Genomic DNA, 25,975 nt, shown 5'->3' with positions numbered 1-25,975 from the left:
AATTAAAAGATACTTAACAAAAATATAAAAAAATGTGTTTGCATGTGTTTCTGTCTATGTGTATGACTGCATGAATGCTTGAGTGCATGAAAGATAAAATGAGAGAGAAACTGAGGTAGGTAGAAGGTCCAAAAATTGGGACAGAATTTAAATATTCTTAGAAAATGCGAAAGTTGCTTTAATAACAGGATTTATGTTAGTGCACGTTTTCTGAAGAATATAAAGTTGCAAACTCAAATAGGTCATAATTTATTGACTTCAACCCCCAATGATTTGCCAACAAACCATAAATTTTATAAGGAACAGACCCCAAAAAATGAGACAAAAAATCAGGACATTTTGTGAAAATCTGCACAGTTGAGAGATATGGAACTTTTAATGGCTGGCATTATTAACTGACTGTAGTCATTTGTTATTTAAGGTGCACTGCTTCTGAATATACATTTGTGTATTGACATTAAATACTTAACAAACTTGTATTTTGGATGTAAAATACTTCTTCCAACAACAGTTACATATAACAGAGCATGTTAGAAACATTAGGAAGAGGAACTATTTTATGTATAAAATAAAATAAAATAATTATATATATATATATATATATATATATATATATATATATATATATATATATATATATGTATATACACACACACACACATATATATATATGTATATACACACACACACACATATATATATTTATATACACACACACACACACACACACACACACACACACACACATATATATATATATATATATATATATATATATATATATATATACACACACACACACATATATATAGTAATTAAAACACAGTTTAACAGCTCATTCTCAAAACACAATAATGGCTAGCGGGGATGTGTTATTGTACAAATAACGCCCTGCCAGGGATGTAGTGACGTTAGACCTAATATCCTATCACAGTCTTAAAGGCAGTGTGTCCTTCTTCCCAGGATTCCATTGTTAAATCTTGCAATCCTCACAGATGCCTGCCATGCAACAGTACAAATTCAGAAAATCCATTTGAGACTTGGGGTCCTTCTCTTACAGTGAAGAGAAGATGTGGAAGCAGATGGCCCAATTTTTCTTACCTTGTTGTACAGCTTTACAAAGACTGTTTGAGTATGGTATACAGAGTTTCTCAATTGCTTCACCATGAAGAACTGGTATAGTTCATGTATTACTGTAGTCATTAAAAGAATGAATTAACAACAATTTGAAATTCTGAAAATAAAAATAGCAGCACAAGTTATTTTGCTATAGCCATAGTGTTTGCTTATTTTAAACAAACGTTTCTGGAAAACCTGTGACACAATTAAAAGTTACCAGTATTTATTGGGGATCTACAAGGCCCATAACTGTTTGATGAAATTGAACTTCTCTTATAGATAAGGGGATCACATGGTTACTAAACTCTATGTTATGTTTTATCTTCTGGCATTCTGGGAAAACTACACACACAAGTCTTCTGCCTTTTAGTAATCTGAAATAAGCTAAACAGAAATGTCATATTTCCTTCATAATACCTGGCCAGTAAAATCTACTTGAAATTCTAGCCTTTGTTTTTATCATGTCTAAATGTCCACTACAATGTGGTCATGGGCCAACTTCATTATGAGACATCTAAAATATTTTGTTATGGGAAACTAGATTAAATCTTGTTGTCTCTCTTCAGTTACTGTTGTCTCTCTTCAGTTACTGTATAAAGCAGAGAGAGTTTGAAATGTGGATATGAAGTAGGACTGTTCTGATCATGAGTGCCATCTTCAATTGTTGTTTTCTGTAGCCCTTCTTAGAAGGCCATTTTTCTTTGGGCTTTTTGAAACTTTAAAATGATTCTTGTAGCCTTATCTTTAGTACAGCTGTGTACTTCATCACTTCCCTTAAACTTTCAGAATGGTGGTAGTTTTATGATTACAAATATATTCTCGTCTAGATAAAGTAATGACTCTTCTAGAATCTAACAATCTTGTTTATTTGTTTACAATGATGTTTCAACCGGGGCATGCAGGACCCCTTTGGGCAGAGGCCAAGGTTGGAAAAACCCATAAACTCAAGACATTACTGTAAGCAAATATTGACAACTCAAAAGTTGAAGAAGAAATTAACTACCAAAATCATAAACAACAGATAACATGCAGTGGACGTTCTCAGGTGAAAAGAAAATACAGTGAGAAAACAGTTTGCATTTTAATATGTGAAGAGTAATAAGGAACATGGTGGGAAGTGTGATGAAGATGCAAAAAGCTATGATTGGGTAAGTGATTGAGATATAAAGAAGAGTTATAAAAGGGAATATTCTTGGAGAGGTTAGTAGAGAAGGTTTTAATGTATTAGTGTAGGTGGAAAAATAGGAAGGCTGAGTGATGGAAGGGGGTGACATACATCAACATTATAGATGACAGATAGTGTAAAATCTAGCAGATTGTTGGAAATAGTCTATGCAAGGAGTAGAAGAGGAAAAGATAAGTGATGGAGCGCTTAAATAGGGGCGTTAAATGAAGAGAGGTACCAAGAATCACTGACATAGTCTTGTTATATGCTTTTGTGTTTTTTGGAAAGTATTAATAAGGCCTTGATTTTCTAGATACATGCATGAAAAATAGGGAGACACCAGAGGTTCTGAAAAATTTTTTTGCATCATTTAGGTTTTTGCCTGCTGAGTGAATGGATCTTGTGTGAGGGTATCATCACAGCAACAAATTGGGGAGGGCATTTTAATTGAAAGTCTTATAAATGTCTGCCCTTCCAGTGGGGACAAAGGTAATCTTTTATAAGTAAATGAAAGTGTGTCTGTTAAGTTCCAAAAATTAAAATTATATATTTTAAAGTCACTGGTATGAGTGGACATATTACATTTAGTTGAATTGTCAAGGTTGCATTGAAGAACATAAATGTTGGTTGTAGAAACATTCAATAGGATTATCTCCATTGGCTTTTATAATCTCTAGTAGCAGCTAGTGGGTCCATTATGGAACAACTAGTAATTTTCATTTTGCAACATGAATGAACTTATTAGAGATGTCTATCTTTTTAAATTGCGCTGAACCTGCTTGTCTGATCATGAGTTTGTTTAGTTTTTAAATAGAAGTGCTTGCTTCATGATTCAGGCTCTGATGAAGTCCTTTGCTTTCATAAACAAAAGTGCTTAGTCTAATAAGTTTATTATTTGGTTGAACTTGCACTCAGATTTGTGTGTGTGTGTTTGTGTGGGCATGATTGATGCTGACTGCACATTTGTGAGTATGTGTATGTATGTTTGTTCGCATGCATACTCACTCGTGTATGGGTTCTTGTTTGAATGTATCTGTGCAGTTGTAGTCCATGGGCTGGTAGGAGGAAGCACTGACATGGTGAGGCCTAATGGCACAGTTTTTGATTCAGAAATAGGATAATGATCCATTAATCAGATGTACCATTTGGCCTTATGTCTGAGTCACAGATTACTACTGTTACACTACTTGGCACTAAAGCATTCTCCGAATAAAATTGGCATCATTCATTTTTCTGAATCCTGGAGAATCTTTTTCACCAGCTTAACCAAAAAACAAATGAGTATAATATGTAAGACATGAAAATATTTGAAATATTTTCCATTTTTTTTTTTTTTGCTTCACTATTCTGGAATGCATATGGTCCAATACCATGCATGGAGAGAAGGGTATATCTGTGGGTATATTTTCATGGAAAAACAGAGCTAATGAGCTTCTTGATAGCAGTATTACAAATTTGTTGTTGTGAACTATGAAAAAACAAACAAAAAAAAACTAAAGATAAATTATACTTAGAATAGCCCGAAATATGCTACTATTTCCTTCAATACTTAACTAGATCCCTACATTATTATATATTGACGTAGATTCAAGAGGAAAGAAAATTTGATTCCAGCTGATTATTTCTATAACATATAATGCAGTATTGCAAGCAAATCTATTTTAATTCAAATAAGGTTTTTCACATTTACAAGTCTGCCATTTCTAACTTAGCTCTGTTTCAGAACACTAAAAAAGTCATTGTTCTAATTATATAGTTGTGGTAGATACATGCTGTGTTTCAGCAGTAAGTTGTTTATTTGTTTATTTATTTATTTTTTTTTTGTTTACTGCAGATTGTCCCTGGTATATCTTATTCATGTATGGGGAAGAACCTCTCACAAATTCCATTACAAATAGCAAATTCAACTGAAAATTTGGATTTCAGTTTTAATTATCTACCTAAATTGTTTTACAATATGTTTAGTACAGTACCTAACCTTCAGCATTTGGACCTCACCAGGTAAGTCCATATTGCCTGTATGTGAAGATATATGATACAGTTAGTAAATATAAATAGCATAGTTATTTTTATCAATAATGTATAACAGTGTGTTTTACTCATATTTCTTCAAAAGAATTTAGTTCATATATATATATATATATATATATATATATATATATATGTGTGTGTGTGTGTGTGTGTGTGTGTATAAAATTGATTTGCACTCTTCTACAATGACTTGTTGAGTTACATCTGGATTAGGTTTCAACTGGATGAAAACAAGGGGTCATAACTTCATCCAAATTAAATACAGAAAGTTATTTTTGTAGGATCACAAGACCCGTATAGCCCTCTGAGTGATGTGCAATCCCACAGAAAGCTTTAAGCATGTATATGAACTCCACAATCGCAAATCAAGAAGAAGGGAGAAGTTATTAAAAGTAAGAAATCACTGCCATCACATACATAGAAAGTGTACCAGTGGCATTTTCCTTTGGAAAGTGATCAGAGCGCTCAGTTTCACCAAGCTAAACTTCATGCAATTTTTACAAAACAAAGTGAAGGGAGGGCAATACATATGGAAAATGATTTAAGTAATAAAGAATATACTTGCCATTTTTGCCTAACCTCACTAATTTATTCACTCACTTACATCATTTTCACTAAACTGCGCTCCTTGCCTGAAATTATTGTATTTATGTCCAGTTACATTTTTGGAGTATATTGATTAAGCATGCTCTGTTCATAGTTAATTTAGTGACCCGATTTGAATTTAGATTGTTAGCTTTTTTCTTGTGGTTGGAAAAGGAAGGCCAGACTAGTTGCATGCCTGTGCTTTCTATTGGGTGACTTTCGCTATGTTGCTATTGTCTGGTGTGCTCTAATTAGCTTCTTCTTTCAGTTTTCCTGAGTATTTAAAAAGCCGTTGTATGTGAGTTTGTCACATTTTTCAAATAGTTGCTATTCATTGAGCTAAACTCTCCTGATTTGTTGGCATTACAAATTTGGTATGACTTCTGCACTGTCAAGCCAGATCCATCTGGGCTAAGTGACTTATTTATTTATACATGTTTTTAAGTTTTTAATTTTTCTTGAAATCCTTCTACTTATTTCCAATTACATTTTTTTGTTTGCATCTAATTTAATGACCTTGCTTGAATGTAGTTTACTGGCATTTTTATGTTGGGAGGAGAAGGCAGCCTATACTAGTTGGAGGCATGTACTTGCTATTGGTTGGTGTGCTTTAGCGATACTTTTCTTGCCGTTTTACTGAATATTTAAATTTAAGTTTTAGCAGAGTTTTGCATGCTGTTTTGCTTAATGCTGCACTGGCAAGATATGTACTGTACAGATATATGCATCTTGTCCATCAGCTGAATTATCTATTTCCTGTAACTTAACGGTTCTGAGTGGAATCCTCCCATCTCCAAGAATGAAGACTAGGCACAAACAAAAGATAATTGGCTTCACCGATTGGCTAAATAATGTGTGTCCTTCTGAGGATAGGATTCATTATGTATCATCATGGGTGGAATACTTGATAGTAAGAATTTTTCACAAACAACAGACTGTATCTCAGATTCCAAGGTTTGTGGTTAATGGCTAAAGCATTTCTGTTTCCAAAGTGCCTTTTTAGGCACAGTCCAAATCATGGACATTCCGATGTAAATAATAATTCATCCTTAAAACGTCATCACATTTAAGTGGCCAATGCCAGAGGTTTCATTCATAAAATGCCTGACCTTGAAGCACTCCTACACTTGGGATGCATCCATATTTGTGTAATTACTGAAACATGATTTAAATGTAAAGAAAGCACTCTCTACATATCCAGGGTCTACACCTTCCATGCCTTCAGACTTTCAGAATCTGTGGTTGTGCCTTCACATTTGTAAGAGACCATTTCACTGCCAGACAGATTCCCAGGGACCCACAGACTGAAATCTCAGAACTCAGTCACCCTAAACAAAGCTAACAAACAACTTATATTGTGTTACTAAACACACTCAATGTTCTCCAGAAAATCCTATCAATGTATTAAATGTTCTAGGAAACTTTTTATAAAAAAGAATACCATCATCTTTGATTAACTACCCTTCAATTAGTTATGGTTCCAATGCATGATATTATCATTCTTAGACTTAATAAAAAAAAAACTTTCTGTGACTAAGCAACCCCACTAGAGGACATAATATTCTGGTTCTTACAAATCAAGACACTTCAAGCTCTAGCCACATGGTATCTCTGTCATTGTTTAAGTCAAAGCATTAGCTACTTAGGTTCATAGATTAGTAATAGGCTAACTGCCCTTTTGGGCCACTTTAAGTCTACCCAGTTACCCCATGTGAAAATCAAACCCTGTACCTTGTGTCTGTAAGGTAAACACCTTAACCATTACGCCACCCTCCCACCCTTTACGCAAACCTCCCACCCTAAGAAGCCCTTGCAAGTCTCAAAACCAGGACCCTGCACACTATAGCCAAAGTGATTTTACCACTAAGCCACATCAGACATTCTCTTTCAAAAATCTCAAATCCCTGATATCCAGTCCCTCAGAATTCAATAATTTCAAACATACCAGTTTTTCTGATCCCAACACTGCCTTATCAGAAAGTTTTGTAAGGGAAGTCTGTGTCTGCCTAGATAATTGTATAGTGCTGGCAGTCTCAACCAGAACAAAATTACAAAGGATGTTCAACAGCATGTCCCCATGGTGGTTCACTAATATAAATAATTTTTACAGTAAAGGAAAAAAAAATCTCTAAATTCTATAGCACATATAGCATTTCACAAATCAAGGATTCTTTCAAAAGTATTACTAAAAACTGAAAAGTACTATTAGGACTACTAAAACTACATAAAAAACAACAGCAGGACAACCACAGCAAAGCACATAAATTTAATAAAATAATAAAACAGATGAGTGCTTTCGGTGATGACTCCATCAGATCTATACACCGAATATAAAACAATTGTTTAAATACAAAGGCGCAATCAATCACAATAAATCACATTAATTAAATGATTAACCTATTATATTACTCATTTCCCCTAGCTTTTAAAATAGGTTTTAAAGGAATATAACCATTCAAGCCTAGAGGGCTTTGTATTTTTTGCATGCTGACTTATGGACAGAAATACCCAGATTTGCTTGCTAAATGGCAGGCTATCAACATAGAAAGTCGCTTTAAATATATAGAGCTACTTACCGAATATTTTTCACTTGTGGAAATAGAGTTGATAAAAAGTTTAGAGGAAATGCAAACAGAGATCTCAGTGGACTATCCAGAAGTAAGGTATATGGAAAAACTTGATGCTCTATTCTCTAATGTCTCACTGTATGACTCCAAGTTACAACATATAAAAACATGAAAGCTAGAGAGAGACTATGCTTACTTTATTAATGGGCACATATTTACGTGGCCGAAGAGAGAGAGAGAGAGACTAATGTTGTAACATCTGGTTCACATATCAGCTTGAATGTCACTACAAATGCTGGTGAATTGAACATGGTCTCTAAGTAAGTGAATTCCTTATGAAAACAGGAAACCAAGACTTTGACTATCAGTAATATGCCCTCTGCACCTGTGATTGGTCAGGATTCTTCAGGTGATGATTGCACGATGTTCACCAAGTCAGAATCAAACATAGCAGATGCTGTCACAGTCCATGTGCCAGATAGCATGCCTGGGACTACGCCAAACAATGTTTTGCCTACTTCATTTAACTTTTCTGAACAAACCACCAGGAATAAGAAGATGGGAGCAAGACAGAAAACTAATGCAACTTTTTTACCCCTTTTCTCTCGACTGCCATTACAAGTGAGAATGCCACAGAACAACAGGAGGAGGATATTGTCCAGCAGTACTTGCAAGAGGAGGAAGCTCTCAATGGACAGTCCAATACAGGGATAGCACAACTGGTATTTAATCTTTCTCATAAACAGTTAACTGAAATAGAAATTAGTGTATTGTATAAAGTCTATCCTTTGGGCCAGCTACACCCAGTAAGCAGCATGAGGTGATATTGGGTTTGTGTCGATTTGCTAGAAATGTTAATTTACGTTATATGTTTTCAAATGCAGTTAACACTAGATATAGTAAGTATGAAACCCAGTGCCTTTATGCCTGTCTCACAATCAGTTGTGGAGACATTCTTAAAGATTTATGAGAGTGAAATTAGTGCACGTTTTATGTCTCAGCATAGAGCAGGGCACTTTCATTTAAGTTTAGATGAAAAGCAAGCTCTGAATGACCTTATTGCTAACAAGAATATTGTAATAAAGCCGGCCGGCAAAGTAGGTGCATTAGTCTTATTAGATTATTCGGCATATGTTGAAGCTATGAATGACATGCTGGCAGATGCAGACACATATATACAATTGAATATAACTAGGGTGAAATAAATCATTGGTAATGTAAGAAATTATCTCCTAGAGCTGTTAATGTCTGGCATTATTTGAAAAGATCTTTATGACTATTTCATAGTGGACAACCTAAAGATTCCTTGTATATCAGGGTTACCCAAAATACATAAATCACTGGTGAAGCCTCCGTTAAGACCTATAGTTAATGGGTCAGGCTGGGTTACTGAAATACTTTCCAAATTGGTTGAAGGACAACTGAAATCCATGATTAGTAAGGTCTTTACAGTTTTGAGGGACTCCTCCCACTTTCTACAATGATTATATAAGTATATGGACACAATGAGTGATAATGAAAGATTTATTCTTGTCACTTTAGATGTAAATAGTTTATTTACTGTTATTCCTAATTATGTTGGACCAGGTTTTATATGTGACTTCAATGATAGGACAGCACATATGGAAAGACAGTATATTGACTGTATTTGCCAACTGTTTAGTATTATACTTGAAAATCACGTGTTTCTTTTTGAAGAGACCTTCCACCCACAGAGCTGGGGTATTGTCATGGGCACACCCTGCGCAAACAGCTATGCAAATTTGGTTCTAATTGAGTGGGAGATGAAATATATATTTTAACAATGACTATTTGTCATCAGCATGCATAGGTTTATATCGTAGATTTGTAGATGCGTTTATTTCATGGAAAGAGGATGCACAATAATTGGATACTTCCGTTACTTATTTAGAATCTACAATGGAATTTTTAAAGTTTGCAGTTTATTTTGTCATCAGACTCTGTCGAGTTTTTATATATTTTATTGAGAGTAGAGAATGATGGTTAGATAAATACCTTACTATATCATATGCCATGTTGGAAGAATGCCCTATTGGATAGGGGAAGTATGCATCCCCAATATATTTTTAAGAATGTTATGAGTAATCAGCTCTTGAGAATGGACTTTGCAGGAAAGATAATGATTTTCTGCATCAGTTTAGAAATAAATTAAAATAATTTACTAGATTGTGGTTATAGAACCAGGGATGTTACACAATTATCGATGCGATGCAGATTAAATCCATGAGAAAAGGAAGGGGTAGACCATGGTTTTTGAAAGGTAATATGGAGACAGTCAGCAATGAACGACAAAATGCATCCACAGTTTGGATACCTTTCATTTTAGTACTGTTTTTAAACATATAAAGGATATAATACAAAGTAAATGGAAATTGCTATTGTCAGATTATAAAATTAGACATATTGTTGGTGAGGTGACATGCTTTAGTTATAAAAGAAATCATAACTTGAAAAGTTTACTATGTTATAGAGCTAAGCAAAATAATGCAAGCAAGTTCTTTAGTAATAGATTAGGTACATATCCATGTAAAAAATGGAAGGCCTGCAAGTATATTAAGGCCAACAATGAGTTTATACATCCTGTTACTGATAAAACAATTAGATATTTAAACTATGCATGTTGTTCTTCTAAAAATGTGATTTATATTGTGAACTGCAAAGAATGTGCATGTTTTTATCTTGGCAAGACCAGCAGAATGTTAAAGGAATGTATCCTACAGCATTTGGGTGATATACGTAAGAATGTACAAAGGAGTGCTATAGCTCAACATATTACTGCATATCCACAACACAGTTTTATGTTTATGGTTTTGTTTGTTTTTACCCCCCACTTTGAGCGGTGGTGATATATTAAATGCTAAAGAAGATAAGGAAACTTACTGGATACCTGATTTAACAGCTGACATTCTACCAGGCTTGAATGGTTATATTTCTTTAAAACCTATTTTAAAAGCTAAGAGATGTTAGTAATATAACTGGTTGATCATTTAATTAATATGTGATTTATTGTGTTTGGTTGCACTTTTGTATTTAAACCATTGTTTTATAATATGTGCATAGATCTGATGGAGTTATCTCTGAAAGCGGTCATCTGTTTTATTACTTTATTAAATTTATGTGCTTTGCCGTGGTTGTCCTGCTGTTGTTTTTTTACTTATTTTTATCTGGTTCATTCTACAGTGGGTCTATTATTCTCCTTGGTGCTGTTTGTTGGTTCTAATGACTAGTAAAACAGCAGATAAATGTCAGAAACTAAAGACAATTATAAATCATTCATCTATATTAGAAAACTAATAATTGACACCAAACAATGGGCTGAATTTATTCACAGTCATGCCATTTACTCTGACCCAGTAGACATTACTAATATATAGCAGAACTAATAAAAATGCCTTTTTTTTTACAGCTAAGACTTCTGCTCACAGTCTGTGTACCCCTGAATCTCTTAAAATCTGCTCATCACTAAGGGACACGTTGTGAAGTTAGTTTCTAGCCTGAAAACATAAATGGTTTATTATTAAATAATTCATCCAAAGTTAACTCTGGACTTTATCCCTGAAATTCGCTGCACATCAGTAATTATCCTAGTTCAGAAGGGTGAGTCTACCACTGATCTCATTTATTTTACACCTGTCAGGCTGATGAGTATATCATCACATTATAAAATGCTTGACAAATTATGATATCAAACCTCTCATTGGACTTAACCTGAAGCAGTGTGTTTAAGTTGTGTGTAACTCTTGCCTGATGAGTTGTAAACCTCTTTGAAAGGTTAATACCAGCTGTCAAAAGCAACCAGGTTGTGCAAATGGCATATCTTGACCTAGTAAGATTTAGATACCATACAGCATGATGACATTGTAAGCAAGCGTAAAGCTGTAAAGATAGATCCCTATTTGATGTATCCTACAGCATTTGGGTGATATACGTAAGAATGTACAAAGGAGCGCTATAGCTCAACATATTACTGCATATCCACAACACAGTTTTATGTTTATGGTTTTGTTTGTTTTTACCCCCACTTTGAGCGGTGGTGATATATTAAATGCTAAAGAAGATAAGGAAACTTACTGGATACCTGATTTAACAGCTGACATTCCACCAGGCTTGAATGGTTATATTTCTTTAAAACCTATTTTAAAAGCTAAGAGATGTTAGTAATATAACTGGTTGATCATTTAATTAATATGTGATTTATTGTGTTTGGTTGCACTTTTGTATTTAAACCATTGCTTTATAATATGTGCATAGATCTGATGGAGTTATCTCTGAAAGCGGTCATCTGTTTTATTACTTTATTAAATTTATGTGCTTTGCCGTGGTTGTCCTGCTGTTGTTTTTTACTTATTTTTATCTGGTTCATTCTACAGTGGGTCTATTATTCTCCTTGGTGCTGTTTGTTGGTTCTAATGACTAGTAAAACAGCAGATAAATGTCAGAAACTAAAGACAATTATAAATCATTCATCTAAATTAGAAAACTAATAATTGACACCAAACAATGGGCTGAATTTATTCACAGTCATGCCATTTACTCTGACCCAGTAGACATTACTAATATATAGCAGAACTAATAAAAATGCCTTTTTTTTACAGCTAAGACTTCTGCTCACAGTCTGTGTACCCCTGAATCTCTTAAAATCTGCTCATCACTAAGGGACATGTTGTGAAGTTAGTTTCTAGCCTGAAAACATAAATGGTTTATTATTAAATAATTCATCCAAAGTTAACTCTGGACTTTATCCCTGAAATTCGCTGCGCATCAGTAATTATCCTAGTTCAGAAGGGTGAGTCTACCACTGATCTCATTTATTTTACACCTGTCAGGCTGATGAGTATATCATCACATTATAAAATGCTTGACAAATTATGATATCAAACCTCTCATTGGACTTAACCTGAAGCAGTGTGTTTAAGTTGTGTGTAACTCTTGCCTGATGAGTTGTAAACCTCTTTGAAAGGTTATTACCAGCTGTCAAAAGCAACCAAGCTGTGCAAATGGCATATCTTGACCTAGTAAGATTTAGATACCATACAGCATGATGACATTGTAAGCAAACGTAAAGCTGTAAAGATAGATCCCTATTTGATAAAATGAACAGCAAATTGGCTAAAACAAAGAACTAACGCAAAGAGTGGCAACTGCCTCATCCAAAAGTATGAAGGTGACCAGTGGTGCCACCAAGGCACCGACTTGGGACCCCTGCTTTTCATAATTTACTTTTCATATCTTAAGTCCAGGAATCGGGACTCTAAGTTTTCTGATGACAGCAAGGATTGTGTTTCTGGTAATCCCTCCTTAGATTCCCAAACTCTTCAGAATGAGATTACATTACTATATTCTTGGTGTAGGAACTGTGGTGTCAAATTAAAAGCAAAAAAGTGCGATATTTTCACTCTAATGTTAAGTATTTGCATTTCTTGAGTACTATTTTATTAAGAGGTAGATTCAAGATAATTGGCCCTGTAGTACTGTGATTGCAGCTGAAACTTGCACTATAGTACAAAGCAACCATCAAACTGAATTGTATTCCTGTAGTGAAAACTGAACTGTTGAGTCATTATTTGACTTTGTACCCAGTACTGCCCTTTGATTCCTGTCTGTAGGAACATTGCCCATTTTTTGTTCAGTTAAATAAAACTACTCTTTTTATGGTTAACCAAGTGTATCTGCTGCTGCCTGATATTTCGCATCTCATGGATACAGCTGGTTACCAAAACTTCACACACACTAATTTGAAATTTCAATTTTGCCTGTCAGTGCAGAATCATGACTTTAATTTGCCACTGCAAAGTAATATATATATATATATATATATATATATATATATACTTTTTTTTTCATTTCTGGCTTTTCTGGCAGTCAGTTTTGCTGTTGTAGAGTTCAGAAGCTAGTCTACAGTCCAGAAAATTTATATATTTGTTTTCTTGCAGCTTTATGATGTCTCTCAAAGCCCTCACTCAAGGGAAGTTAATTATTTTCAGTGGGAAAAGAGAGACTTGCCTGTCATGTTATTAAAAAAAAATACCTGCTAAAACCCAAACCTATAGGAGTTGCACCAGAGACAGACAGTTTTCTCTTGCAGATTAATAACAGTTGGCATTCAGTAGTCTAATAAGGGACAGACAAGGGAAAACCTGTTTTGGTGTGAAAGTACCCTTCCAAGTTTTGTGATATGCTGTAGGCTTATATACATAAAACTAGCTCTTTCATTGCTTTGAGTATCACTGAAGAATGAAAAGGCAAGGAAATGCCTTTTCAGTATGTGTTGTCTAACTCCTGGAATGTTGTATCTATTTGGTGATATTCTGCAAATATTTAGATCTGCATTAACATCAGGGTGTCAAGAAGGCAGGATGGTTACACTAAGGTCTTGCTTATTGTCTCTCTTGGAGACGTAAAAGATACACATTGGCAACATATTATAACCTAGAGGTGCATTTTACACGGCGGAATGCTCTATAATTTAATCCTGTAGACCAGAGCTTTATTGGATTTCTAACTGTTTTTTCACATTCAGTGTGTAATACTAAAGTGGTCTGGAAAATAGAAACACAGTGCAATGTAAATTATCAAACATCTTATAGCTGAAAGTATTTCTAAACATTTTTTTTCTCCTAGGGTTATTGCACATCTCTTCATATAAGTGGAATTTACATCAGACTGAGAGACATTGGGAAGATCGTTATGTTTGTATTATGTTCAAGTTACAAAGGCAAAACAATATGTTCCCCGTTCCTGTGCCCTGCCCCTAATCCTCCTTCCTTACATTTTAGTAATAAATAAATAATCTTTTTTTCATGTAAACTGTTACTGTTTGTTAAAATGTAGCAAACAGTTGCTACAGTTTATACTCTGCACAGAGTGCTACAACATTCAGCTTTTAGTAAAAAAAAAAAAAAAAAGAATAAAAAAATGTATTTATTAACATTTAAACTGTAGCAAACTGCTTGCTACTATACAGCAAAGAGTTGCTATAGTTTAGACCATAAGTAAAGAGCAGTACATATGTTAAAGTAAAATGACTGCACCTAATATGGCTTTAGAGATTTGGCAGTCCAAATATCTTTAATGTAATCTGTGTTGCAAGTCGGACACAAAATTTGCGACTGTCTGAGTTTGGACACAAAAGCTGTGCAATAAAAAGGACTTCCTTACAGTAGTAGGTACATGGTGATCAAAGGACAGTTCTTTTCAACACAGGTTCCCCATGACTATGTTATCGGTATTCAAGGGTGTGTCCTAAAAGTTACAAGGGAGATAATGCTTACCAAAATTTACTGTTGCACGTTTACTGGCATTTAACTTCATTTCCTAGTTTTGACATCAGTTATTTGGGAAAGACAATTCTAGAGGATTTTGGTGTCCTTTGGGAAATTTACGAAGCCCCCAAGACTACAATCATCTGCCAACTTGGTCAGCCAGACACTTTTAACATTTGCTTTGACTCCCAAAAATAAATGTTGAAGAGAATTGGCCCAAGGACTGAACTCTGGATTATAACTGCTAGTGGCAATTCTTTTTAGAGGAGGAGGTAGGGCCACGATCCCTAATTTCCTGCATTCTATTTGTGAGTCATCTTCATATCCATTGAATTACAGAGGGATGTACATTTAGCTTGGGGAGATTATCTGCCCATCTGTCTGTCTGTAGGTCTCTGCTGTCTATCTGTCTATTTATCTATCTTTCTTCATTCTGAAATACACAGAGAGAGAGGCAGGTCAGCAGAATGAGTGGCAGGTAGAGAGAGAGTCTTATTCACTATCAGTTTTTCACTCTTTACACTGATCATACACATGGGACAAAAATACATTAAGCCATGCGAGAAATATTTCACAATTTACTGGCTAGGAAACAGGCATTCATTTAATGTTTGATGTAATAGGAATAGTTTTTATGTTAAAATGATGAGATGATAGCCGACTGATTAATGTGGCCCTACAATTGTAGTATGAATTGCACTTAACCTGACAATGCAGAAGAGTGTGGTTGAGTAATCTGAGTCAAATGTAATTCAAAACTTCTGAAAGAGGACAATTTATGTAGGAGTACATGGATGAATGTAATCTTTAGCTGTCTTCTTGGAGCTGGAATATTTTCCAGTACTGCTTTAATCACATCACAATATATCATTCAAACTGGAATTCATCGTATTAGAAGATGAAACTGCAGAAGAAAAGCCTAGCTGGAGGCTGATGTATTCATGATAATGCAAATTTAAAAATTAGAAGTTAAAATATGTTGAAACTTGTTTACAAATATTTCCCGGGATAGAAGTTAATTCTTGTGTCACATAGCATCCTCTCTATGTGCTTGTAATAACTGACATCAAAATATGCATCAGCATCGAAGGCTGACTTTATCTCTCGGAATTTCTCAACTAAAAGCATTGGCCTAGTGAAAAAAAAAATCTATCAATGGATAGTTAAATAGATAGATATTAGGCATTGTTGACAGTCACGGTTAGCATTACCATTCATTTTATTACTATGGTTCATATTATTGTTCATGCCATTGTTTATTACTAGCATACTACCATTGTTACTACGCATTGATTGCATTTATTAATTTGGACTTCGCATTTTGCCATATATTAATATTGTAGGATTAGCATTCCTTTTATTACTATATTTCATATTATTGTTCATGCCATTGCTTCTTACTAGCATACTGCCATTGTTACTACACATTGATTGCATTTATTAATTTGGCCTTCATATATTGCCATATATTAATATTGCTATTCCCCTAATCATGAGGTAGTATGTTACAAAAACACTGAATGCAGAATGAATGAAGCATTGCCATTTGAAAGATTTTTCTAACTTGTCAGCAAAATACTTGTTTTCTTAGCAGATATATGGGGCCTCCAAACTATCTCCTCTTCTAATATCTGCTTCTCCTCCTTGAGAACAGACATCAAAGATGGATACCTAAGCACTTAACACTATCATGATATGGACACTGTAGGGTCAAGAAACCAGAATCTGTGATAAATTTGTAAGATGTGAATAAGAGCTTAATGTCTGCAGAGGCACTACTCCATCTTCTCATAATCCATATTTTTAGTTGAAGTAAACTGGGGAGAGACACACAAGCAGTTCCTAAGGATTCACTGGAAGAGAATTGTGTGTCAGCTGCTGAAGTCCATTAATAGACAGAACAAAAATAATCCAACACCTTCCATTGCTGACAGGAGTTGTATACTGATGAGACTAGTACACAGTTTAGGTTTTCAGATACTCCTTTGTGCTTCTTTCTCTAGTTATACCTGGACATGTGAGCTGCCTAGATAAGACAGCCAGATAGAGTCTGAAAGAACTTCACTGGAGTATAGCCATAATGCTATGCACACAGAATAATGACCCAAAAACTGTGGTACTCGATCTTATTTCTTCAGAGCCTAGACAGCCAATAAATGCAGGTCCATTTGCAGTGAGAAAAATGGAAGTTTGCCAGATAGTTATTTAATTAAGGCTAGCTGCAAATTAATTGGACTTTTACCTACATAGGAGTCATACTTGATGTGCAAGGAATTACTATCCATTTTCTGGATTTCCACAGAGATAGTGGATACAAAATGCAGGGCTATTCTCCAGTGCGCAACATGGATAAAAACACTTTAAAAGCAGACTCTGTTAAGAGGGACTTTTAATAAAAAATAAAGAACTCTCCTGCTTTGTTTGGACTTACCAGTGTTATGTTACATGGCTGCGTGCTCTACCTGGATCTCATGCAAGTCAGATTTTCTAGCTTCTTTTAAACTGTGCTAATATACAGGCCCTGCTGTCAACACCAGCTCTTGTTGTCCTGCATTATCTAGTAGGTCATTCAACTGTTGCCTGAATGCACTCTATCTTGTCATCAAAATCTTGCTGTAGGGCACAGGCTGAGATTATGAGCACTGCTCTGTACCATGGAATTTAATTGCCATTCTTCTATCACTAATTTTGATGACATTACTTGCTCTCTTCAGAAAACTCTCCCTCATCATGATTCATACACTCTTTCTAGTAACGAAAATTGAATCCCAAAAGTAAAAAACGAACTAGTAACAAAAACTGAACCAGTGTAGACCGTCACAAACCCTTTAATGAAACCGATAGACCAATATTAACAATGCTAAGCGCTTTCTCCCTTTACAAGATAGGGCATCTTCAGAGCACAACACAAGAATAAACTTTTTAAACGCTCATATATTAGATACTTATACCTTAAGATGCACACGCCCCATATGTGATTAACCAATCATCCTATCGCATTCATACATAAATCTAAATCTAAAAATAACCATTTAAAACGATATAATAATAAGAAACAGCTATAAATATACAATATAATTAGACTAAACAATACATAGTTGATCAAATACCATATAAATGTGTATATATATATATATATATATATATATATATATACGTATATTCACTAAAACTGCATAACGTATAATACAGGCTGAAGCCTCTTCGCAAACTAAAAAGCTAAAATACACACATAAAAATGTTAAATGTGTTGTTGATCTAATGAATGAATACTTACTGTTGGTCAAATGTGTAGGTACAACAACAGATAAAAGGAATATCGATGTGTCCATACTCTATTATTGAACCCTAAAACTGTATTAAATGTTTAAATAAAAAACTAACAAAGTAATAATACAATAATAACCATCAAATATAGCCTAAGGCTACATAATGAGTAGCCTACATAACTACTGTATAAAAAATAAATGTCATAATATGTAATATAATGTATAATGTGATGTAATATAATATTAGTGTTTGTATCCAATAATCTAAAAATATTTGATACATCATAAAAACTAATCTGTATATGAACATTAATAAATCCAATTGTATATGTATATTTAAAAATTACAAGTGATGAAATGTAATTATATAGTGCATATAAATGAAATATATATGTCAACCTGATTATATTTAGAAATTCTCTTAATCACTTTAAAATCCTTCATATCCTAGAAAAACATTATATGTAGATGGCCCTGTATTTTAATATACTAGCAATTGAAATGTGTTCGTTAATGCCTGGAAATTTAGATGCATCGAGCCTTAACTGCCAAAGACACTCTTTAACCTCTAAAAGTGTCTTTCTATCCCCACCTTTTTCATTGTAGGGAATCCTATCAATAACAAAAATAAACATTTTTGAAATTAATACATTCAGGCTGTGCATGTATAATGCATTAAGTAGTTTTTATTTCTAATGTCTCGAATATGTTCCTGTATCCTAAGTCTCAATTTTCTGATAGTCTTGCCTACGTAAAAAGTGGGGCAGCTGAGACAAGTAGCTAAATATATTACCATTTTAGTGTTGCAGTTGCAAAACCCTGGACACCTAAGGGTCCTACTATAGTTGTGCACTGCAACATATGGACCGTTATTGATGTATTTACAAATGCTGCAACATCCACATTTGTTCATCTTTGAATTAGTGTAGACAGATTGCTTACCTACTTTTTCCATTATTTCCTTTATATTCAACCCTCTACTATATGTAAAAGTTGCTTTGCCACCCACTGTTTTAACTATATCATTAGTGAAAATTGCCCGCCAAGACTCATCAATAATGTTTTTAATATCAACACTGTCATCATTAAAAGGTAATACCATCACATGCCTCATGGTGTCAAAATGAATTGTTTTTCTATCCTTTAATAAACCACCTTTAAGGATTGGTTTATAGTCATTGTTTCTTTTATTTCCAACCTCACATTTGATATTGTAAAGAACATCATTTGGGTAACCCCTCTCTATAAACATATTTATTAATTTCATAATTTCCACCTCATAGAGGTTGTCATCACTTATGAGCCTGGAAAGCCTCACCATTTGACCTTTCATTATATTTTTCTTTTGAAAAAAAGGGTGACAACTCTTGAAATGCAAGAAAGAGTTAGAGAATGTTTTTTTCGATGTATATTGGATGTTAAACATCCTTTTGTGGTGTCCTTGATCAATAATATGTCTAAATAATCACATTGATCATCATGTATTTTATAAGTAAATTTTAAAACATTAGAACAATTATTCATATAATCCATAAATACATGCATTTCTTCAACTGTACCCTTCCAAAAGAGTAATATGTCATCTAAAAATCGCACATATAGTGCAATTTTCTGCCAATAAGGTGTTGTTAAAATACATTTGGTTTCCCAATCTACCAAAACTAAGTTGGCATAAGATGGAGCACACCTAGCACCCATCACCACTCCAGTGGTTTGCTTGAATTTTGGGTATTCCAAAAATGGAAGGAATAACTGGGGACCCAACAGACAGATAGTCATATTCGTCCTTGTTGAGTAATCCTTCCATTAACCACTCATATAGCTGCCAATCAAGTTTTGTATAGGCTCTATTTAATTCATTTATTGAAACCCTCATGTAGGTCGTTGTATCATTCAATAATTCTAACATTTTACAAATATAATCATTTTTGGTCATAATGACAACCCCTCCACCCTTGTCTGGTTTCATCACCCTGTACGTATCGTCAGTGCTTAGTTGTTTCAAGCAAAATCTTTCTCCTTCAGTTAAATTGTCACTAAATTCATAAAAACGTACACGACCCACCACTCCGCCCCATTGTCTCAGCGAGAGGTTCAAAGACCGAGCCTATGGCGTCCTTCATTGATTTTTATTGTAAAAACATATTTAAGAACATTACACACGTTCTTAGAGACTCATGGCATTGTTTAGAGGTTATTAGAAACACACCGGTTGAAGGGGAATTTCTTATGGTAACCATTGATGTGATCAACCTGTTTTCCATCATACCTAATGACAGGGGGTTGGAGATGTTTAACAACAGCCTGGTGAGATACAGCTCACTAGATACATCTTGAAGAAATTTGATAGTTGATTTAACTGAGATGGTACTTAATAACAACTTTGTTATATTTGAATCTGAGATTTTCAAGCAAACCACTGGAGTGGCGATGGGTGCTAGGTGTGCTCCATCTTATGCCAACTTAGTTTTGGTAGATTGGGAAACCAAATGTATTTTAACAACACCTTATTGGCAGAAAATTGCACTATATGTGCGATTTTTAGATTACATATTACTCTTTTGGAAGGGTACAGTTGAAGAAATGCATGTATTTATGGATTATATGAATAATTGTTCTAATTTTTTAAAATTTACTTATAAAATACATGATGATCAATGTGATTATTTAGACATATTATTGATCAAGGACACCACAAAAGGATGTTTAACATCCAATATACATCAGAAAAAAACATTCTCTAACTCTTTCTTGCATTTCAAGAGTTGTCACCCTTTTTTTCAAAAGAAAAATATAATGAAAGGTCAAATGGTGAGGCTTTCCAGGCTCATAAGTGATGACAACCTCTATGAGGTGGAAATTATGAAATTAATAAATATGTTTATAGAGAGGGGTTACCCAAATGATGTTCTTTACAATATCAAGTGTGAGGTTGGAAATAAAAGAAACAATGACTATAAACCAATCCTTAAAGGTGGTTTATTAAAGGATAGAAAAACAATTCATTTTGACACCATGAGACATGTGATGGTATTACCTTTTAATGATGACAGTGTTGATATTAAAAACATTATTGATGAGTCTTGGGCAATTTTCACTAATGATATAGTTAAAACAGTGGGTGGCAAAGCAACTTTTACATATAGTAGAGGGTTGAATATAAAGGAAATAATGGAAAAAGTAGGTAAGCAATCTGTCTACACTAATTCAAAGATGAACAAATGTGGATGTTGCAGCATTTGTAAATACATCAATAACGGTCCATATGTTGCAGTGCACAACTATAGTAGGACCCTTAGGTGTCCAGGGTTTTGCAACTGCAACACTAAAATGGTAATATATTTAGCTACTTGTCTCAGCTGCCCCACTTTTTACGTAGGCAAGACTATCAGAAAATTGAGACTTAGGATACAGGAACATGTTCGAGACATTAGAAATAAAAAAACTACGAATGCATTATACATGCACAGCCTGGAATGTATTAATTTCAAAAAATGTTTATTTTTTGTTATTGATAGGATTCCCTACAATGAAAAAGGTGGGGATAGAAAGACACTTTTAGAGGTTAAAGAGTGTCTTTGGCAGTTAAGGCTCGATGCATCTAAATTTCCAGGCATTAATGAACACATTTCAATTGCTAGTATATTAAAATACAGGGCCATCTACATATAATGTTTTTCTAGGATATGAAGGATTTTAAAGTGATTAAGAGAATTTCTAAATATAATCAGGTTGACATATATATTTCATTTATATGCACTATATAATTACATTTCATCACTTGTAATTTTTAAATATACATATACAATTGGATTTATTAATGTTCATATACAGATTAGTTTTTATGATGTATCAAATATTTTTAGATTATTGGATACAAACACTAATATTATATTACATCACATTATACATTATATTACATATTATGACATTTATTTTTTATACAGTAGTTATGTAGGCTACTCATTATGTAGCCTTAGGCTATATTTGATGGTTATTATTGTATTATTACTTTGTTAGTTTTTTATTTAAACATTTAATACAGTTTTAGGGTTCAATAATAGAGTATGGACACATCGATATTCCTTTTATCTGTTGTTGTACCTACACATTTAACCAACAGTAAGTATTCATTCATTAGATCAACAACACATTTAACATTTTTATGTGTGTATTTTAGCTTTTAAGTTTGCGAAGAGGCTTCAGCCTGTATTATACGTTATGCAGTTTTAGTGAATATACGTATATATATATATATATATATATATACACATTTATATGGTATTTGATCAACTATGTATTGTTTAGTCTAATTATATTGTATATTTATAGCTGTTTCTTATTATTATATCGTTTTAAATGTTTATTTTTAGATTTAGATTTATGTATGAATGCGATAGGATGATTGGTTAATCACATATGGGGCGTGTGCATCTTAAGGTATAAGTATCTAATATATGAGCGTTTAAAAAGTTTATTCTTGTGTTGTGCTCTGAAGATGCCCTATCTTGTAAAGGGAGAAAGCGCTTAGCATTGTTAATATTGGTCTATCGGTTTCATTAAAGGGTTTGTGACGGTCTACACTGGTTCAGTTTTTGTTACTCTTTCTAGTAAGCCCTCTCCCTGAGTACTGCGTGCTAGATCCCTAGTCACATGGGTTTGCTGTGCCGTTCTTACACCTTGTCTCCTAGCAACACAGAATGTTTTGTCTCCTCCTTACCATCATGGCATCCATTCCTATGCTACATCTTGTCAAGGAATCCATATTCAGTGTAGCAATCCTTAGTTCATGTTTGAATGGTTTATTTATTATTTGTTTTACATTTGTTTACTGGGAAAGTCTGACTGGGCCATTGGCCATTTTCAGTGGAGGCCTGGGGGGAAATGCTCCACAGCAGTTGAAAACACATTACAGATATAACACACTGCAAAAAAGCAGACATTATAACAAATAAGTAATTGAATACCAGTATTAAAAAAATTGCAAATACAATAAAAGAGCCTTACATAGGTTATAATAAGTACATTGTTCTCTTAAAACAAGGAATACATTTATAGAAGTGGATTCTGTAGTGGAGAAAGACAAGTTAGACAATCTGGATGCAAGATGGTACATAACAGATGAGAAAAGAAGTGACTGATCAATTGCTGGATATTATGATATTGTTGGTATAACAAGAATACATAGATTAAGACATGCATTATAAATGTACCAAAAACAGCTGATTGTTAATCCTGTTTTCCAAACCCGCATTAGAATTATTTTGCAGATATTATTTGGTCAGTATATTGTATGATGAATATAGAGAGAGCTAGGTGGTAGATGAAGAGCAGCAAATTAATAGATATAATATTGATTAAGAGGAACATAGAATAGTGGGTTTGTTTGATAGAGATGGAAAAAATATGCTCAGTGTGGCTTAGAGAAGGGGCAGTGCCAGTTGTTTGTTAGGTGTTCCCTAAGTAGTAGTTTAAATTTTGATGTGTTAGGCATGTTTAGTATTGTCTGAGGCATGGAGATCCTGGACTTGTATATTTGTTTGGAGAACAGGGCATCACTGTGACTGTTATTGGACTTGATTACATTAAGTAGTAGATTTTTGGAGGATCTCAGGGGTCTGTAGTTGGTGTGGGGATGCACTACGTTCTTGAGCACAGGGCAGTAATCTGGATGATACATGATAGAATCAGATAAAGTTTGTTGGTTAAGGGATAGAAGATTGGGTAGCTCAAGCCATTTTATTTGATGTAGTGCTGTGCACTGGTGTGCCCTGTGGGGAAGATTGGTAGCAGATTTGGTGATTTTGTTATAGTCTCTCTTTGTTTGAATCTCTTTTTCTGAAATTAGTGAATATTGTAGAGGCATATAGTAAGGTGGAGAGTAGATGTGTCCTGGCTATGGAGTGCTTAGTGGAGTCGGTTAGATAGGGTTTACCTCTGTAGAGTGAACCTAGATAAACTTGGACCTTTTTGATTGTTAGCTCTAAGTGTTTCTCAAATTTTAGACTGTTGTCAGTTGTGACACCAAGGAATTTGGTGTGGTTGTTGGGTTCAGTTTTAGTTTTATATGGAGAGTAGATTGAGAAAGGAGAGTGATTGGGTCTTTTGCTGTTAGTGAAGAGCATAAGAACTGCTTTTTTTGGATTGAGAGCCAGTTGGGTGTCTGAGAGATAGTTTCCGATATCTTGGAAAGATTGTTGGGTTATTTGTAGGAATACTGGGATGAAGGGTGCTGAGCATATGAGGGTGGAGTCATCTGCATATTTTACTATAGTTTCATGTTGGGTAGCTGTGCTGAGTTTGTTGGTCAATATGGTGAAGAGTAGTGGACCAAGAATTGATCCTTGTGGTGCACCCTAGTGATACAGTCATTAGTGTAGAGTTCATATTGCCACTTTGACTGCCTCTTGGCAGTCATTTAAATAGCTGAGAAACCAGGAGAGGGCTGGTTTCGTAAAGGTTTAAAGAATCTTGCTCATTGAGTAGATTTTGGTGGGATACTGTATCAAAGGCCTTTGACATATCCAGAAAGATAGCATAGACTAGTTGGTTGTTATTTTTGAGTTGGTTGATTGAGTTTGTAAAGCTAATAAGAGCAGTCGTTGTACTATGTTTTAGTCTAAAACATGTTGGGAAGCAGATAGGAGGTTATTGTTCAGTAGACAGTTGAGACATTGAGTGTGTATGCATTTCTCAATTATCTTGGCTATGAGGGAGGACAGCAGTAGGCCTGTAGCTTGTGAACTGTATTGAAGTACCGTCTTTATATAGTGGGATGATAGAAGAGATTTTCCAAAGATTGGGGACGTATTGCTCAGCAATGGAATGATTGATAGTATGGATACAGGGTAGGAGATGGTATCTGCTGCTAATCTAAGAAATTCATTAGGCAGTTGGTCAACTGCTAGGGATAAGGGCTTTCATTTGGAAATAAGTTTTTTTGATGATGTTTGAAATAGCTTGATTAAAAGGAATTAAGGTTTCTTTCTGGTGTTGTGGGAAAAGTTAGAAGGTTGTTGCTATGAAAAAGTATAGAGTTTATATAGTGTATATTAAATTGTGATGCAATGCAGTTTGTCAAATTTGTTATACTTGGAGATGTGCTCTGTCTATACTTAAGCAATTGTTTAATGGATAGTCAGAATTTCTGGGGATTATGTAAGTGTTTTTGTTGGATTGCTGTGTAGTGTTGTTTTTTTCTCCTGACTGATTGAATTTTTAGTGTGGTTTCGTAATTGTCGGAAGGTAAGAAGGGAGGCTTGGTTTTTGGTTTTATGACAGAACATGCTGTCTGTCTCTGAGGAGCTGCTTGCTGTCATTAGTAAGCCAAGGTGTTTGTTTAGTGTTGGTGTGGATCTTTCTAAGGGGAGCTAGGTTGTTAAGGATATTGAGGAGTAGATCACTGAAATATTGCACAGCTGCATCTAGATGGAGATGTTTTACAGGGAACCAGTTACATTGTTTCAGGAGGGAGTTAAATGCATTAGTGGAAATGTTTCTTTTGTTGTGTATATGCTTGTAAATGCTTTGAGGGCTTACATGCTGCCTTAGTAAGTATGTAGGTAGATGATCAGTTAGGCTGTCTGGGAGACAACCAGCTTGGTGACAGAGGGAGGTTTTGTTTGTTAGAATCCAGTCTAAAATTGATTGTTTTTATCATGTTTGTTGAATCTGGTGGGGTTCTGAATTATTTGATTGAAACCACGGAGATTATTAAACTTGCAGAGATTGTCTAAAAAGCAGGTAGACCAATCCAAATTGAAGTCCCCCATTATAGTTGTTTCTTGATTAAAGACTGTTGTGCACCAGCAAAGGAGATCTTCAGTAGTGGATAGGTTATTACTTGTGAGGATGTAGATGGCAATTATGATGATGAGCTTCTTAGCATTAGGATGTAGGTGGGCGATTAGTATTTCAGTATTCTTGAGATTTGGGAGGGGGAGTTAAATTGAAGCC

General features: G+C 34.4%; 1 protein-coding gene across 1 annotated transcript in view; it reads left to right on the top strand.

Annotated features, from left to right (window-relative positions):
* Positions 1-25,975, top strand: part of TLR4 (toll like receptor 4) — a 90,559-nt gene that overhangs the window by 18,846 nt on the left and 45,738 nt on the right. The window contains exon 2 of the mRNA XM_044058177.1: positions 4,119-4,285. Coding sequence (XP_043914112.1) covers positions 4,119-4,285 — 167 coding nt within the window. The remainder of the gene's footprint in view (positions 1-4,118; positions 4,286-25,975) is intronic.

Source organism: Protopterus annectens, chromosome 16.part0 (genome assembly GCF_019279795.1).
Source record: "Protopterus annectens isolate FY-2018-M chromosome 16.part0, PAN1.0, whole genome shotgun sequence".
NCBI lineage: Eukaryota > Metazoa > Chordata > Ceratodontiformes > Protopteridae > Protopterus > Protopterus annectens.
This window is presented reverse-complemented; position numbering and strand designations above follow the sequence as displayed.